Raw genomic sequence first — 17,731 nt, 5'->3', positions numbered from 1 at the left:
CCAATGCCTCCAGCAGGAGCAGTCACCTTCATCGTAATCATAGCAGTAGTAGACACCACCACTGGAAGAAAAGTAGCAACAGCGGCTACTGCCACAGAAGGAGGAGAACAAGGAGGAGAAAGCGGAGGAGAAGAAGAAGAGAAGAAGGAATCTCTGTAATTCTCTACTTCAGTGGCAGACCAACTTTAAAAACTCTACAATCTGAAAAATAAGAAGGTTATCACTGTAATTCTCTGAACCCCTTTCACTGAATAGGGTCTATTTTATGGTATGGAGAGGTGAAGTAGAACAGGACATTAGTAGCGCTGGAAATTTCAAGGGAATTGGGATGAAACTTATTGACTATATTAAGTTATTCTTCACTTCAAAATGGAAACTTGGTCACGTCCTGCAATTTTCCTTCTGTATTGGTTGCAATGGTGGCAATCTACGTTGCTTATGTGATTTTACAGGGTTTTTTATGTCATACTTTATTTTTTAATGAATTGAACAGGGATAGAAGTGGAAATAATGTTATCAACTATTTTATAGAAAAAATGAAATAAGTAAGGCTTTATTTGGCTATATTTATATTTGCAGATCTCTGTATTTTTTTTTTTTTTTTTTTTTTTTTTTTTTTTTTTAACTTTGCAGTAACAGCTTTCTGGATTATCATCCTCTGGGATGTGGTATAATCATCAAGAACAATTTTTTCAGTCTTATTTTTTGGTATCTTAATTTCTTTTATTGAGAAGTGTCAATTTTATGAAAAGATATGTTTTGTTGATGTTTGTGTTTAACTCTTATCTGACATCCAGTAGGTCTGAATTTCTTCTGGTTGCAGACTGCCTTATGGGAACTGTTTCTCTTCACAGCACGGAAAAGGGATATGGTAACCATGCCAGAATAGGGTTCATGATAGATGGACTTCCAGTATTAATTCTTGATGCATCAATAACCCTCATCAACTCATGTGATATTGAGCAGTTGGAAATGATCCCAGTGAAGCTCTCTGAAACCTTCTCAAGTCATTTGAAACAGTTGTGGATAAAAGCCCGATATCAGATGTTGTGGGGTAGTGATGCAGGTGCCGTCCAAGATAGATACTACTATAGCAATGTAAAATTCCATGATCTGGCAGAAAGCATTTTCAGGCTTTGTATTGATCCTGGTCAACACTCTACCACATACTCGTTGGACGTGATTAAAAGAAACATATTTGGTCCAACCAATTCTTACTTTGAGCATTTTGTGTTAAACTATTGGGAGGACTCACCCTCTCTTTTGGAGGGGCCATCAAATGGCTTGAATGATCATGGCGATTTTTTCAGTTTCTTTTTTGAGCCTTGTTCTAAAGGACCAATTGATTCCATCCTTTTGTCCATGTTGCGCACCCTTATTTCTTGCCCACCTATTGCTTCTGATGAACTAGACATTCTTTCTTTCCTGAAAGAGGTCAAAGATGGATTGGGTTGTCCTATGGTATATGGGCAGGATGTCCGAGTCCTAAAGACAGTGGATGTGACTTCTGACCCCAGTCAGGGGCACTTGAAAAGGGAAGTCCATTTTTTTGGGGACACCGCAGATTCCAGCACTAATGATTCTCATTTTATTGATAGTTGCAATATCCAAAAATGTATGGAGGCATGTAAACAGGGCTACACAATAGCACTACGTGGGATGGAGTTTCGCTCTGAAAAAATTGCTACTATTTCAGATGGGTTGGCAGTTCTGTTTGGTCAACCTTCAGTAGGTGCCAATCTGTACATGACTCCACCCACGTCTCAGGGTTTGGTCAGGCATTATGATGACCATTGTGTGTTTGTTTGTCAACTTCTTGGAGTTAAGCTTTGGACAGTCTTCTCTAAAGTTGCAGTCCTATTGCCTCGATTATATGAACCTCTTGATAACTTGCCAGGTACAGAGGATGATAGTGATGCATCACAATACAAGCAGTTCTTGCTGGGAGAAGGTGATATTTTGTATATTCCTCGAGGTTGTCCTCATGAGGCTCGTACAATCACAGATGATGGTGGACCCCTTGGCAATGACTGTTCCACCGGGTATTCCTTACACTTGACACTTGGGATTGAAGTTGAGCCTCCCTTTGAGTAAGTGATTCATAACATTTATCTTCAATTTTTTAAGAATTAATTTGATAGTCCCAGACTCTGTTCTGTTACTTGGAGGACAATATTTTTTCATTGGTAATTGTATTCCATTTTTTGTTTAATGATAAAAAAATTTTCTGTTGCCATTTTTCCTTGCATCTGTAAATAGTGTTTCCCAAATAGTTGTGTCAAGGAGGCTTACCATGATATTGGAAAGATGTGATAGCCCATGTGACTTAAAATATAATATCCAATAATGGTGAGCTGATAGTCCCCTGTTTTGGTCATACACAACTATGCTATTCACATCATGGTTTAAGATCTTGGCGAGATCTCCTTATCTCATTTTTTCGAAAGGCGAGACGAGATGCCTGGCGAGGTACAAAGGAGCAAGGATTTTGGTGCTTTTGCTTGAGGATCTTGACTGAAGATGGCAAGATCTCACCAACCGTTTCGGATCAACCTGGCCAACCCATGTGATATAAAATACCACATTTCGACTCCATATCGTCAAATCTTGCCTCTCTCTACTCTTTTGAAAAAAAAACACAAAGGAGCAAGGATTTTGGTGCTTTTGCTTGGGGATCTCCAATCCTACACTCATTGAATCTTAAAGAGTGGAGAATATCACTTCTTTAATCACATTTGGAGTTACTTTTCTTCTCAAAAAGCATTTTAGGTGAAAAAAGATCGTTTCAAACCCATTTTTTTATGGAAACATCATCAATACTTGATTATTTATATTATTTTTTTTATATTTGATTCATGCAACACTGATCTATAGATTAATGAAGGAAAATATATTTTTCTGTTTTTAGATTTTTTTTTCTGCTTAAATAAATAAATTTCTTGCAAAAAAGAAAAAAAAATATTTTTACTCATTGTTTGTTACTCATTTTTATATATGTTGGTCACCTTGGCCTATCGATAGCCTCACGATGTCATTTTTTTTCCAGTTAAATAAACTATTTAATATAACTTTTGAAATAGAAAAAAAAATATTAAATAATTACAGAAAATATAAAAAATTGGAAAATATTTATGTTTTGTTTTGAAAATTGCTTTAATATAATTTAAGTATTGTTAGTGTATTTTAAAATGAAAATGATGTTCTTTGTTTCTTTTTATTATAATTTTTTATTAACTATGATATTATTAAAAAAATGGTTTAAATTAAAAAAATTAAGAAAAATTTATAAGAAGTACGGGGTTAATATATAATAGCTATATGATGTTGAATAGCTCATAATGCATGCATTATTTAATGTAAGATGTTGAATAGCTATTAATGTATGCATTTTTTTTATGTAATAGTGTTTAAAGTTGGGCACAATGCATAATGTAGTGTTAGAGGTGGAAGTGGAGATATTGCATGGTAACATGGAGATCCAATGTCAGATAACAAAAAAAGAAGTTAAAATGTAGGTATTGTAAGAAAATGATTAATTCTGGAAGTGCCATTAGACTAAAGCAACATTTGGCTGGTGGGTACAAGGATGTTGCCAAGTGCCCTAAAGTTCCTTATGAAGTGCAAAGAAACGTTGCTAGGAGCCTACAGGGTGGAAGGTTAAAGAGGGCAGTGAAGCAGAAGTTGGATTAAGAATTTGTTGAGACAGTCTTAGAGAGACACCCAGTAGCAGTGGATGTTGACTCTGATGACTCTCATAGTGATTGTAAGATAGAAGAAGGTATGGCAAAGGAAGAGTGGAGGCAGGTGAAGCAAGTTAAGGAAAATAGTAGGGTCTGACATCAAATAGAAAAGTTCAGGCAAATAGAGATGAAGAGAGGAGCATGTGTCACAACCTGCCTAAAATTTGGCCAAGATATGCGGCACTGGATATCCACATCCAGTCAGCCTAACCCTTTAGGATCATAGATGCAGTATTTTAATTTCACAAACGCCAGCAAGATCACAACTAAGATCAGAGTACGTTAATAAAATCATATAAATAACACTAGTGATGTACTAAAATAATAAGTTACAAATATACCAAATTCATTTGTAAACAACCCACAAGTGTAATATTTATTTACAATCTTATATATATATATATATATATACCTTCAATATATACATCAACAGAAATAACTGAATAATAGCAGTGAAATCCATCAGCAATCCTGTGTCTCGTAGACACAAGCCTCACAACCGCCACCGAAGTCCAATCTTGCCTTAGCACCGGTTTCACCATCTAAAAGAGTAATCAATGAGGGGTGAGCATGCAAGCACACACAACATCATGACACCAACACACTAACAGTATTATCCACAGATGCACTGCCACATAATCCATTTTAATTATAAATATCCATTCTAGTTACTAAGTCTCAATATGTATGGGTATAAGTGCTATAAGTAGCGTAGGTGGTATCCCCTTCCCATTATGTCTGGCCTCAAAGATACAAGTTAGCTGCAAGCAAGAGTCAGCAAGTCCCGGAAAGAACCTCGGTCCCCCAGCCAACCCATAAATAGTAACCCCTGACAGTCATGGTCTCGGAATCCCACACCGTCATTGGTCTCCTAGGCTGTCTGATAGTCATGCGTATAGTACGTCGTACCATGCTGTGCCCTATCAAGATACAGTATGTCGTATTTGGGTGTAGTAGTCCTCCACGACCTACCACCGAGTGGGATTAGCCAATACCTTACCCCCTATTGGCAAGGGGTTATAGCACTGGGATGCGATCCTAACCATATGCATCTACATGCATCCATGGCAACCGTAGCATCAATACACACATCTGTGGCCATGGTTGTATGACTGGCCTCTGAGCCCATGGTTACAGAAAGAACCTCGGCCAAACCATGCATCAGACCATCAATATTACATCCATCACCACACAACTAACATACTATCCATCCACAAAACCTCGATCACATCCAAGTTGGTAAAATCATGCAATATGTGAAATATATAATTTCATATAAAATAAATACATAAAATGGTATTCATCATTGAAGATATCAAAACACTCCGTAAAATAAATCAAACACTCACTCACCTCAAAACCTGAAATCCAATCGTTACCGCTGAATTCCCGTCACCGGGTATCCTCGCCGGGTAACATAGGTTCCTATGTAAATTGTGTATTATCATGTTAAATATTTATAACACTTAATATGACTAAATATAGGTTCACTGCTGAACCTAAAACACCTCTCAACAGCCCATGTACCAATCTCATTTAAAGTCTTGGAAATGCCCACGAACTACCCCTACCCATAGGGTTAATTTGGTAAAAAGGTAGGGAACATAACCCACAAGGGGCAGGGTATAACTTAATCATACCAGGGACTGATCAGTAACACCTAGCATACCTCTCCGTACAGGTTCCATACTAAACTTGTACAAGCCTTCACTAATCCCTATACAGTCCCTACTTCCCAAGCCTCGATGATGCCCCAAATTGACCCACCTTGTAGGGCCAAATAAAAATAAAATTACTTGAGGTGTAGCATGAACCACTAGGGGGGTAGGGTATCGGTAGAAAAATTGAGGCTGATCAGACCTAAAATCACCCAACTGGCAGGTTGGCTGGGCAGCAACCGGCTGGCCGGTCGAACCTGTCAGTTCCCTCCTTTCTGCGGAATTCGATTCTGCCCTTTGCTGTTCTGTATATCCAAACCCAGATTTGGGTTTAATTCCTCAGTCCGTGGTTCTGGTCATGGATACCAGGTCTGAAGATGGGTTTTAGACTTCAATTTGACCCATCTTTGGGATTTAATTAGCTAAACCTAGGGTTGATATATTCAATTTTGCAGAAAACTTCAGAATTTAAACCCAGAGTCTATAAATTCTGCAGAATTGAGCTTTTCCCCTTAGAATTAACCTTTTAATTAAGACTATAATAATAAAATTCAGCCCCTCAAACTGTCTGTTACTATAAATTTAATCCAGCAACTGAAATCTGGGAAGAGAATCATATTCAACTCATCCCAAAATTCCAATTCTAAAACAATTAAAATTCTGCCCTTGCTTATTGCAGAATTTCTAATCTTATACAGCCTCTATTGGGTTCCAATTTGCATTATTTACTCATAAAACCTAAGAGCCCTCTGTCCTAGGGTTTATAAAGATGGGTTTTATGCAAATTGAGTCCCAGAACCTTTCCCGAAATTGGGGATTTACTCACTGGGTTCTGAAATCAGTTCATAGGGACTCAATTGTAATCTCTACACCACTGAAACCCGAAACCCTAACATGCTACCCTACTGTACAGCCATTAAAGAGCAATTCTTACCTTAATTCTGTAGACACAGCAGTAGGTACAACAGCCCATTCACAACCTTCTTCTGTTCTTCTTCTTCTTCTTCTTCCTTCTCTTTTCTTTTCCTCTGCTCTCCCCTACGTTTTCAGCTTGTGAAAGGCTGAAATGAAGTAAATGGGAGATGAAATTTATTTATAGTGGTTAAAACATATTACACTAGGGCCTGTTTGGCCGAAGTACTTAATTCATAAAAGGTAATTCTTAAAAACTACTTCTAAAAACTGATTTTTAGAAACTTACAACTAGAACTAATTAAAATTAATTTCTCATTAATGGAACCCACCAAATACTGACCTAAAACATGGGTTACACTCAGCAAATAGACCCCTATGCATGGGGTAGACATGATGAGCTGGGTTGTAGAGAGGTGGGCCCCATATAGAAAACATTTTTTTTTTTTTAACATTTTGCCAGCCCAACTGGATGGCCGGTTGGCAGCTGAATGGCCTGCCGGTTGTAGCCTTTTCAGCCCAGTAATTGTCCTATCTCCTAGGCTTATGAATCCACTCAATGTGGTACTGGTCCCACATTATATTTTGACTATTTTATACTCCTTGACTAGTGGATCTGCCAAACTTCCCTCCCTTACTATTGGACATATGAATTCATAGCAGAGCAGCCTACTTTCATATGCCAACTGGGCTATACACTGGGCTTAGTTGCTTCTAGTTTAGGGTGTTGCAGCATATGGCTTTGGTTTTAGAACAGCTGCATCAAATGCATATCCCACAGTGGAAAGGAGGAGGAAGAAGCAAATGCATATGGATTTACCTCTTAGGAGAACTCAGAGTGTGAGAAGAGCCCCACCCCCAAGCAACATGATGATCCCAATGAGGTCTTGCGGTAGGATCCTCTGATATATAGACAAGAAGATACACGACAAAGAACAATCAAGCAAGTATAGGGTACATGGAAACAACTTGGTGATGCAATGCTAAAAGGGTTTTTTTGTAATAGCATCCCAGCTAATGTTGCACAAGGGACATATTACCAATCCATAATTGATACTGTAGGGAGGGCTGGTCCACAACAAAGGGGCGCACTCATTATGAAATGATGAATGTTTATTTGCCTCATCAGAAGGAGTTGGATGAGTATATTGATAGCTTGAAGACATAATGGGAACAACATGGAGATACTGTGATGTGCGATGGTTGGATTGGAACAACCAGACAATACATAATCAACTTCATGGTGTATTGTGATGGGATGACTGTCTTCTTAAAGTCGGTTGATGCAATTATGAGAAGGACGCAATGTACTTATATAAGTTACTGAAGGAAGTTATAATAGAGGTAGGGCTAGAGAATGTTGTTCAATTTGTGACGGACAATGGTTGCAACTTAAAAAAGGCAAAGGAGATTGATGGATAGGAAAAACAAAAAGATCCACCTTTTCTGGACACCATATGCATCCCACTGCATTGAATTAATGCTTAAAGACATCGGAAGAAATCTTTGGTATCGGTTGTAGTTGAACGGGTAAGACAAGTGATCACATTTGTTTACAACCATAGATATGCACTACATTTATTGACGGATAAATGCAGTGGGGATTTGGTGAAGCCAGACATTACTCGATTTGCAACCAACTACATTGCATTGAAGAGCTTGCAGGACAAGATGGTTGGTTTGAGATCCATGTTTGCCAGTGTGGAGTGGTTTGGATGGAGGGAATTGAGTTCGTTAAGTGGTAGGGTAGCAATGAATAATTTTGGCAGGATGTGAAGAATGTCCTTATATTTGGGACAATGATAAATGTCTTGAAGCTTACCTTGCCATATGTGTAAGCTACAATGGAGAAGATGAAGGAGAAGGTGAGAGAATCCATTCCTAGGGGTGCCAAGTCTTAATTAAATATTATTGAGGAGAGATGGAATTTGTAGCATATTATCTCAATCCTAAGTTTCACTACAAGTACAATCTAAGAATGAACGATACATTGATAGAAGCAGTGGACTTATGGTGGCAAAGTTGCTTCTCTAAAGCTGATCTATAATCAAAATGCAACACTGAGGTGAGGGTCACTTATTTAAAATTGTTTCAACTCCTGGTCTTCTAAGTCCTAAGGAATGCTCTATTGTGTAGTAACTTGTATTCATGTTTGAAATATGTATAGATAAAAGAGTTCAGGGATGCTAAAGGGAGTTTTGGCCATGCAGTGGCAGTGGTAGTGGTAGTGGTAGTGGCAGTGGCTGGAAGACAAGGTATTGACCCTGGTGAATGGTGGGTTCTCTATGTGAAAGATGCACCTAACTTGAGAAAGATAGCAATCAAGGTGTTCTCCCAAACTCGTTTTGCATCAGGATGTGAGCACAATTGGAGTATATTCTTAGTTATCCACAGCAAGAGGCGGAGCCGATTAGGTAACGAAAATTTGTAGCAAATTGATGTTTGTGCATTACAATATGAGATTAAAGATGCAACACATACACCAAGGCATGGAAGGTAACAATGAACTAATTGAACTTGCTAACATTTTCCAAGAAGACTCAGATGAGGAGGAGGATCCCCTATACCAATGGGTGAGGGATCGAGGTGAGCCACTTATAGATCAAGTTGGGGGTAGGCGGTAGGCCTGATCCTGTGGTAGCTATTCAGATGGGTACTGACATGGATGATTATATGTCTCAAGAGGGTCTTGTGCTTTCACAGATACCCAGGCCTTTCGAGTCCCAAGCTATCGGGGTTGATGTGGAGCCTGACACCGTTTGGTCACTTCTCAGTGATGATGATGATGATGATGATGATGCGGGACCTATGGGTGGTGCTAGTAGTTGACCTCGTGGTGCTGGTGATGGTGATGGTGATGGTGATGGTGATGGTAATGATGGTGGTGATGGGGGATGCGCGAGAGGTACCATTACATTGAACCAGAGCCAGAGCTGGTGCGGTTCACAGGAGAGACAGTACACTCATGCCACATGGGATATGGACCATGGTGCACGTGCCCCCACACCTTACAAGAGAGGCTCATGTTGCCGATTCATACCTGTTAGAGGAGCATGACAGCATAGAATCTATGGACATCTCGATTAGGAGCATGACTGACACTCTAAGAGGCTTAAGTATGGAGAGTGGTATCTATGGGGAGCAATTGCATGATCGTTAGCTATATATGGCATGGGGACCACCGATTCATACTATAGTCATTAATAGTCAGTTTTGGTTATTTGGACACCCACAGACCACCTCTTTCCCCTCTGCCTCTAAGTATGAGGGTTAGTCAATTTCCCACATTGGGTCAAGTTCATATTCGGGATTGCAGCCATATATGCCGATGCAGGTTCCAGTGTGATGGGCACCATCCAGTAGCAGTGGATCTCACTCCAATTCATTTAGTTTCAGAGATATCTACCCAAGGATAGGGTATCTTCAGTATGTTGCTACTGATGTTTATAGGGTTGTTGTGGCAAACTTTGAGTATTATTTCCAACATACTATGACATGGGCAGCCTTTGTGATTCAATCAGAGCAAAACATTCTTTGACATCAGCATCAATAAAATGGTGTTTATGATGATAAGGCCCCGGCACTCATTTCAGTATTAAGAGTCTAGGTCTCTAGGATGAGTCTAATATATCTGTGTGTTATGTAATATGTACTATGCGACCTTATGTTGTTATGTGGCTTATCTTATGTCATTTCAAATTTTCTATATATGTGAATGTGATTCATCATTGACTCTTTAGTCAATTCCAATCAATCTGCTTTCATAGCTGGTAGGAGCATCACTGATAACATTATCCTTTGCCATGAGTTTGTCAGGGACTTTGATTGGAAATCCCACATTCCCACTTCCCACTTCCCTTCAGCTCTTCTCAAGATCAACATCCACAAGGCCTTTGACACTATCGGATGGGACTTCATCACCCATGTGCTTCTGGCCATATCCTTTCCCCCCTCCTTTGTTCACTGGATCCACTGTTATATCTCCTCTCCTAAGTTCTTGGTCCTTGTCAATGGTTCCCCTACTGGTTATTTCCCCTCCTCTGTTGGCATCTGCCATGGTTATCCCCTCTCCCCTCTCCCCTCTCCCCTCTCCTCTTTTGTCTCGTTATTGAGGTCCTGTCGAGGTCCATCCAAACCCAAATTGATAACCTCCTCATCTCCCCCATCCCTAAATGTTAAGCCTCCAAACTCTCCCCCCTTGCTTTCGTAGATGATCTCATGATCTTCTCTAAAGCAGATGAGACATCCATTCAATCCATTATGTCCTTCCTTTGTCTCTTTGAATCTCTCTCTACCCTCCAGATCAACCTGCTTAAATCTCACCTTTTCCTTGCCAGAGTTTCTAACTCTAGCAAAGCCCGTCTTTCTTGGCTCTCTGCCTATGAAATACCTTAGCCTTCCCCTTATTCAATATAGGCTCACTGCCCACCATTGCCCTCCCATGCTTAGCCAAATTCGTAAGAGACTTCAGCTTTGGAAAGGCAAGCTCCTCTCCTATGCGGGTCGCTTGGTTCTCATCAGATCAGTCCTCCAATCCTCCTACATCTACTGGTCGGGAGTGTTCTAGTAACCCAAATCTGCCATCAAATCTATGGAATCCCTCTTCTGCTCTTTCCCATGGAAAGGTTCAAATTACCTTAAATTCCTACACCCCTTTGCTGGTGCTCTGTTTGCCTCCCTAAGTCGGAAGGCAGCCTTGGCCTTAGGAGAATCAAAGATGCCAACTCCGCTGCCATTCTTAAGCTGGTCTGGAAGCTTATTTCCAAAAAGCCAAGCATATGGGTCAGTTGGGTCTACTCCTCCCTCGTCCATAGAGACTCTTTTTAGACCACCACATGTAATCCCAATTCCTCTTAAGTTTAGCACAAGATTCTTCTTGCCAGGCCCCTTGCCATTTCCGCCATCCGCTCTCGCATCGACAATGGGACCACCACCTCCTTTTGGCTTGACAAATGGCCCCTATTTGTGTCCTCTCCTCGATTATCGGGAACCTCCTTGTCTATTCCTCCAGTATTCCCAGGACCACTATGGTGTCCTCAATCATCTCCCTAACCTCTTGGTCCCCCCTCCCAACTCTCCCTCTCTTGATCCCATTTGGCATTCTCTCTCCTCCCTTCCTGCCCCTTCCTCTAGAGCTGATCAACTTTTTTCCAATACACCTTGCGCATATATAGTATCATCTAATGAAAGGCTATCTATGTCCAATTTTTTTTTTTTTAGGTGAATGAAATAATTCATTACCAAACGAAGAAGAGAACAAAATACAGCCCCTAAAGAGGGGAGGGAGAAAGAAGCAAGACAAGCTCAAGGAGCACTACTATTCCTGATGATGGAGTTTGGAAGCTCCCAGGAATTTACAATATGACAATTTCTAGGGGTAGAAATACAAGAGGACACACACCGAGAAACTTTTGCTCTGACATCAAAGAAGATGGAGCTCCAAATCTTATCTAGAGGGCTAGAGTTGGAGGTCCATTTCCTATGATTTATTTCCATCCAAATCTGATTTATCGTAGCACAGAAGGCGAGTCTTCCCACAGAGTTACAAATGGTCTTTCCTTGGAAGGTCATGTCCATCCAAATCCATTCACGATGGAAAGGGAGGATTGCCCTATTAGAAATGCTTTCCATACGGAAGAAGAAATGTTGTAAGCAAAGAAGAGGTGCTCTATAGTCTCCATTTCAGTGCCACAAAGGATACATAATGGATCCGCAGGAATACCTCTTTGGATGAGGAAGGAATTTGTGGGCAAAGACTTGGTGAATACCCTCCAAGCCAAGAAACTGTGATGGGGAATGTGGTTTTTGAACCAAATGAGTCGGTGCCATGGGGAGGTTGGGCCCTGGGTCCTCACAAAATCCCAAGCTGCCTTAGAGGAGTAAGCCTTAGAAGCCGAAGGCTTCCAGATGACAGTGTCTGGCCTAGGATGCTGAGATGCTGGGATGATCGGCAAGGAGTTCCAGATATCCTTAAACTGAGTCATAGAGTGGACCAAAGGAGACCAGTTGCCGGAGGAGCAGATATCCGCCACAAGGGCAAACTTGGACAGACCCGAATCATATATCCTTCTGGCACTTAAGATGTGATATAAGATTCCCATGGGGTGCCAATGATCAAGCCAGAGAAAAGTGTTGGTGCCAATGCCAATCTGAGATGAAATAGCAAGGGCTATGATTGGTCTGATGGAAATAATTTTGCGCCAAACCCATGAGGCATCTGCAGGCATTTTGACAGTCCAGAAGGAATCGGCTTTGAGGGGGTTCGAATAGATCCAATCAACCCAGATGCTCTTCTTCTTAGAGATGATCTTCCATGCTAGTTTTATGGTACTAGCCATATTGGCATCCTTGATTCTTCTCAAGCCGAGGCCTCCTTCAGATTTGGGGAGATAGACTGCAGCCCAGCGAATGGGACGGAGGAATCTGGAACACTCAGTCCCTTTCCACAGGAATGAAGCAAAGATGGACTCCAGTTTGGAGATGATGGCTTCCGGCAAACCATAGATGCCCGACCAATAGATGTAGGAGGCTTGGAGAACCAATCTAATGAGCTCAAGCCGACCTACGTAAGAGAGGATCTTTCCTTTCCAGGGCTGAAGCCGCTTCCTCATGAGGTCAAGCATAGGGAACAATGATGGGCAGTGAGCCTAGCTGGAATAAGAGGAAGCTCGAGATATTTCACTGGAAGATGCCCTTTGGTGAAGCCAGTTTGCTCTAGAATGGAGGCTTTGGCATCTTCAAAGATCCCAGTTAAGAAAATGAGAGACTTAGCTGGATTGATGTGAAGCCCCGACAGTGCAGCAAATTGGGAGAGACAGAGCATGATGTTTTCCAGGGACCCAGGATCAGCTTTGGAAAAGATCATCAGATCGTCAGCAAAAGCAAGATGAGTAAGCTTAATGGCATTACATTTAGGGATTGCGGAGATGAGGCTCGAATCTGAGGCCATCTAAAGGCTTCTTGAAAGGGATTTCATAGCTTGGCAAAAGATGTATGGGGAAAGGGGGCATCCCTGTCTGATGCCCATAGGAGAAGCAATAGAATAGGTAGGGATGACAGGCAGAATGACGTAGTTATTCTCGTTATCGAACCGCTAAAGATGTGCTTGCCTGACTTCCTGCATTTATCATCTGGACCACCTCCTCCTCGGGCTCTTTCTTCCATGCCTCAACCTAGAACCTCTTTGCTTCCTTTCCCCACATGTTCCCTAGCACAAAATTGTCTGGTTTAAAGCCCACATCCTGCGCCATAGTTTCACTGTTTGGAAAGCCCTCTCCAATTGCCTCCCCACCCAAGCCTTCCTCATCTCCCGCCATATCCCTGCCCCCACTGATTTGCTGCCTTTGTTGGAGTGGCCAGGAAGACACCACCCACCTATTCTTTGACTGTCCTTTCTCCTCCCACATCTAGAAGCTAGTCCTATCCAAATGTTAGCCTACCCGAGAACCCCCCTCCCCCTGTCAAGAGAATGGCTTTGGATTGATATGACCTTTTCTAGCTCTACCATTTGCTACACCATTGGGAATCTTGCTTTTTTTGGAGCAACCATTAACCATATTTGGATGGAACGCAACCTACATGGATGGACTTCCAAATCCATATCTTTTGACTTAATTTAGAAGGCCATATGCTTTGATGTCTCCTCCAAACTTGGTTTTCTCTCCCTTCGTCTAGTCATTGACACCCCAAGGAACAGGCTTTCTATTGTCTCCTGGGGCTTCCTCTCATCCTCTGTCAATTCTGGATCCCCCTCCCCTGTCCTTTGGGGTTATATCCCTGCCTCCGGCTTTATATCTCCGTCACCCCCTTTTTTCCCTTTTTTTAATTTAAATATTCATCCAAAAAAAAAAAATGTGACTCATCAGTTACCATTGTTAGTTGTTAAACAATTAAGTAATTATCTATGATGTCTTTTACATTCTTATGATTATGACGTGTCATGTTTTGATTGTAGAATGTAGATTACATACTAGAGCATCCAACATACTAGCATAGGGTCCGTAGAGTCGGAGACTACTTATATAGGGTACGAAGTCAAAGTACCATTTTAGGGTTGATTTTTAAAAAATTGATGTTTAGAAGGCCTAAAATAGGGTAAATGGAAATTTTAGGGGTTACAAAGACCATATGGCCACCGAGACCAACCACTAAGTCGACCAAGAAAAAAAAATACATGATCTTGGTGAGATCTCACTTTTTTGGAGATCTTAAACTTTGATTCACATTTGACGGGTCCAAGTGCACCTTTTTAATGAAATGTCTTGCTCGAAATGAAACTGTAGATTTTGGACTGACTAGGATTGTTTGATTGATCTAATTTGTCAGGTCTTACATAAAAGAATGGCCAATGAGTTACATTTTTTATTTGTAAAAGAATAGCACATGAAGAGGAATAGCAACAACTGCAATCTTCACTAATAAAATTGGTGTACAATGCTTGACCCCTTTACGAACTTATATAGAATATTAAAAAATAAACTTGGACACTAAAAAGGAAAGCTAACCCAATATTTAACAATAGGACACCTAAATTGACTAGGAAACTGCAATAACAAAGGAAATAAACTCAAAACGGGACTAAACTTATAGATTCCTAATCTAGTCCAACCAAAACACTTAATAACAAGTAACATAAAGAAATAAAGACTCTTACTTGACTAATCCCGTATTCCTAGACCATACCCATATTATAAGCCCATAAAAGTGGCACATTACAAAGAAAACCCTTGGAACTAAAGGCTTAACACATATATAACCCATCCCAAATCTTATTTCTACTAATATAAACCCAAATAGATATTAAATCAGCTTCACCACCCCTTTTTAAGACATAAGATTTGAACCCCTAACCTCTCACAAACTTAAGACAATCACTAGGCTTGCACTCAAGTTATTAATTTAAGTGGCAAAACAAATATTTAAAGAGGCTAAAGAAAAATATATCTAATGTTCCAAGCTTTGGGGCATTACATCCTCCCCTCCTTATAAAAATTTCTTCCCCGAAATTTCATTTACCCGTCACCGACCCAAGTGAGGCCTCGACATCTTGCTCTGTCAATGCATAAACTCTCCCTTGTGCCTTGGGCTTCTGTCCACCCTGATTACCCTGGTTCTTCTACTTAGTCCATTAAGGACAGAACTTGATCAAGTGTGTTGCCTTCCCGCACTTGTAACATACTTTTCCCTCTTGTTGTTCAGTACAATCACTAGCATTATGTCCTTTCCTCCCAAACTTGTAATATGCCACTAATTCTTGCTGGCACTCCACAGAATGGGCCTTCCCACACTTGGGGCGATTTCCTGTAGGTTTCTTATTGGGACCAAAATCCGTTCCTCCCTCATCATATGTTCACCTTGGTAGTTGTTTGGCTTGAATTTCTTCCTTTGTTCATATACATCAGAGCAATTGACCACCTTACGACTCTTCTCTACAATCAAGGCTCGCTTCAGTGCATCACTATAAACATTTGATTGGTGGGTAGCGACCACAATCTTTATCTCCAGTTTCAGTCCATCCTCAAATTTCTTAGCCTTCTTCTCCTCTGTATCTACCAGCCATGTTGTAAAATGAGCCAGCTCTTCAAACTTTCTAAGCACCATATTCACTATATGCCATCCCATATTCAGTTGCGACAAATAGGAGTGCTTGAGATTTATGACAATGGTTGATTATTTCGTTTGAGATTTGAATTAATGGGGTTTGTTATAGATGTTTCACTGGAATTTGTCAATCATTTGATCAACACCCTATGAGGGTTGTACCCTCACCTACCATCTGGGTCTGGGTCGTGACAAATATGATAGTCATGGTTTATAACTATACCAAATGGTTTTTGTAATTGAATACAACTGCAACTTAACCTTATCCCAACTAAATGGGGTCGGCTACATGGGTCCAACCAAAGACAGCATAAGAAAAGTAAAAGTAAAAGGAAAGGAACATTACACAACAAATCAGTAAAATCCCACTTAAATGGGTTCGGCTTACATGGATTCTTGCCCTCCAATTAGATCTATTCGAGGTCATACTTGGGACAAGACCTAAACTATATGTGTCATTCTTTACTACTCCTATGGTCATTTTAGGCCTGTTCTTAGCTCTTTTGAATCCTTCAATCTAACTCAGATCACTCCTCATTGGTGCATCCTTAGGCCTCCGTTGAATATGGCCATACCACCTCAAACAACTTTCTCGGAGCTTGTTGTGAATTGGGACAGCTTCCAAATCAACTCTAATTTGGTCATTCCTCTATCTTCCTAGTTTTACCGCACATCCATCTCAACATCCTCATCTCTGCTACATGTAGCTTATCTATATTTGTTAGATGGGGTAATGACTTGTGTCTAATATGACACCAACCCTCTTTATATAATAATGGAGAGAAAGTTCTAGAATCTTACAAGGACCATTAATATTAAACCCTTTAAGGACTTAAGAACCCTTTTGGAATATAACCATTTCCGTAAAAAAACCCATTATTTTACAACTCCCCCTTATGCTGGTGCATAGATATCACATATGCCCAACTTGCAGATAATAGGATGAAACATCTTACTACTAACACCTTAGTAAATACATCAGCCAGTTTTTCACTACTAGGAACAAAAGGCACTGTGATAAGACCCATATCCAGCTTCTCTTTGATGAAGTGTTGATCAATCTCCACATGCTTGGTTTGATCATGCTAGACAAGATTGTGAGTAATGCTAATGAAAGATTTGCTATCACAAAAGAGCTTTATAAGAAGGGTGGCAGGGACAACCAAATCTGTGAGAAGGCTATGAAGCCATAGGAGCTCACAAATGCCATAAGCCATAGCATGGAACTCTACTTCAGTACTTGAATGAGCAACCATGGCTTGCTTCTTGCTTCGTCATGTAACGAGGTTACCACCATCAAAGGTGCAATAACTAGTAGTAGACCTGCGGTCATTAGGGGAACATGCCCAATCAACATCTGTGAAGGCCTCCACCCTAAAGTGATCATGAGGAGAAAAAAGGATGCTACATCCTGGAGCAGATTTCAAGTAGCGGAGAATATGTGGCAGAACTTCCATATGAGTTGAGTAGGGATCGTGCATGTACTAACTAGGTTGACAACAATGCTATGTCAGGGCGTGTATAAGAAAGATAGATCAAGCGTTCCACTTATCGCTGATATCTTCCTTTGTCCATAGGGTCACCTTCCTTGGTACTCAAGTGACCGTTAGCTTTAATAGGAGTTTCTATCGGCTAACACCCCAACATGCCTGTCTCAGAAAGAAGGTCAAGCACATACCTCTTTGAGAAAAGTAGATCCCACAAGAAGACCTGGCAACTTCAATGCTAAGGAAGTAACGAAGTTGTCCTAGATTTTTTATCTCGAATTCTTCACCTAAGTATCTCTTAAGGTGAGAGATCTCCACTAGATCATCACCAGTA

At 40.6% G+C, this 17,731-nt stretch overlaps 1 protein-coding gene across 7 annotated transcripts in view; it reads left to right on the top strand.

Annotated features, from left to right (window-relative positions):
* The window catches only part of LOC122076663, a 74,686-nt gene that overhangs the window by 50,121 nt on the left and 6,834 nt on the right, over window positions 1-17,731 (top strand). For 4 of the 7 annotated variants that reach the window (XR_006139560.1, XM_042642081.1, XM_042642082.1 and 1 more), the window contains exon 3: window positions 801-2,090. Coding sequence is in view for 6 of the 7 variants with exons in the window: in XM_042642081.1 (XP_042498015.1) it covers window positions 801-2,090 (1,290 nt within the window). In the remaining variant the exon portion in view is untranslated. Of the gene's footprint in view, window positions 1-39; window positions 217-800; window positions 2,091-17,731 lie in introns of those variants that run through there. The other 3 variants (XM_042642084.1, XM_042642085.1, XM_042642086.1) reach the window with 2 other exon arrangements.

Source organism: Macadamia integrifolia, chromosome 4 (assembly GCF_013358625.1).
Source record: "Macadamia integrifolia cultivar HAES 741 chromosome 4, SCU_Mint_v3, whole genome shotgun sequence".
NCBI lineage: Eukaryota > Viridiplantae > Streptophyta > Magnoliopsida > Proteales > Proteaceae > Macadamia > Macadamia integrifolia.
This window is presented reverse-complemented; position numbering and strand designations above follow the sequence as displayed.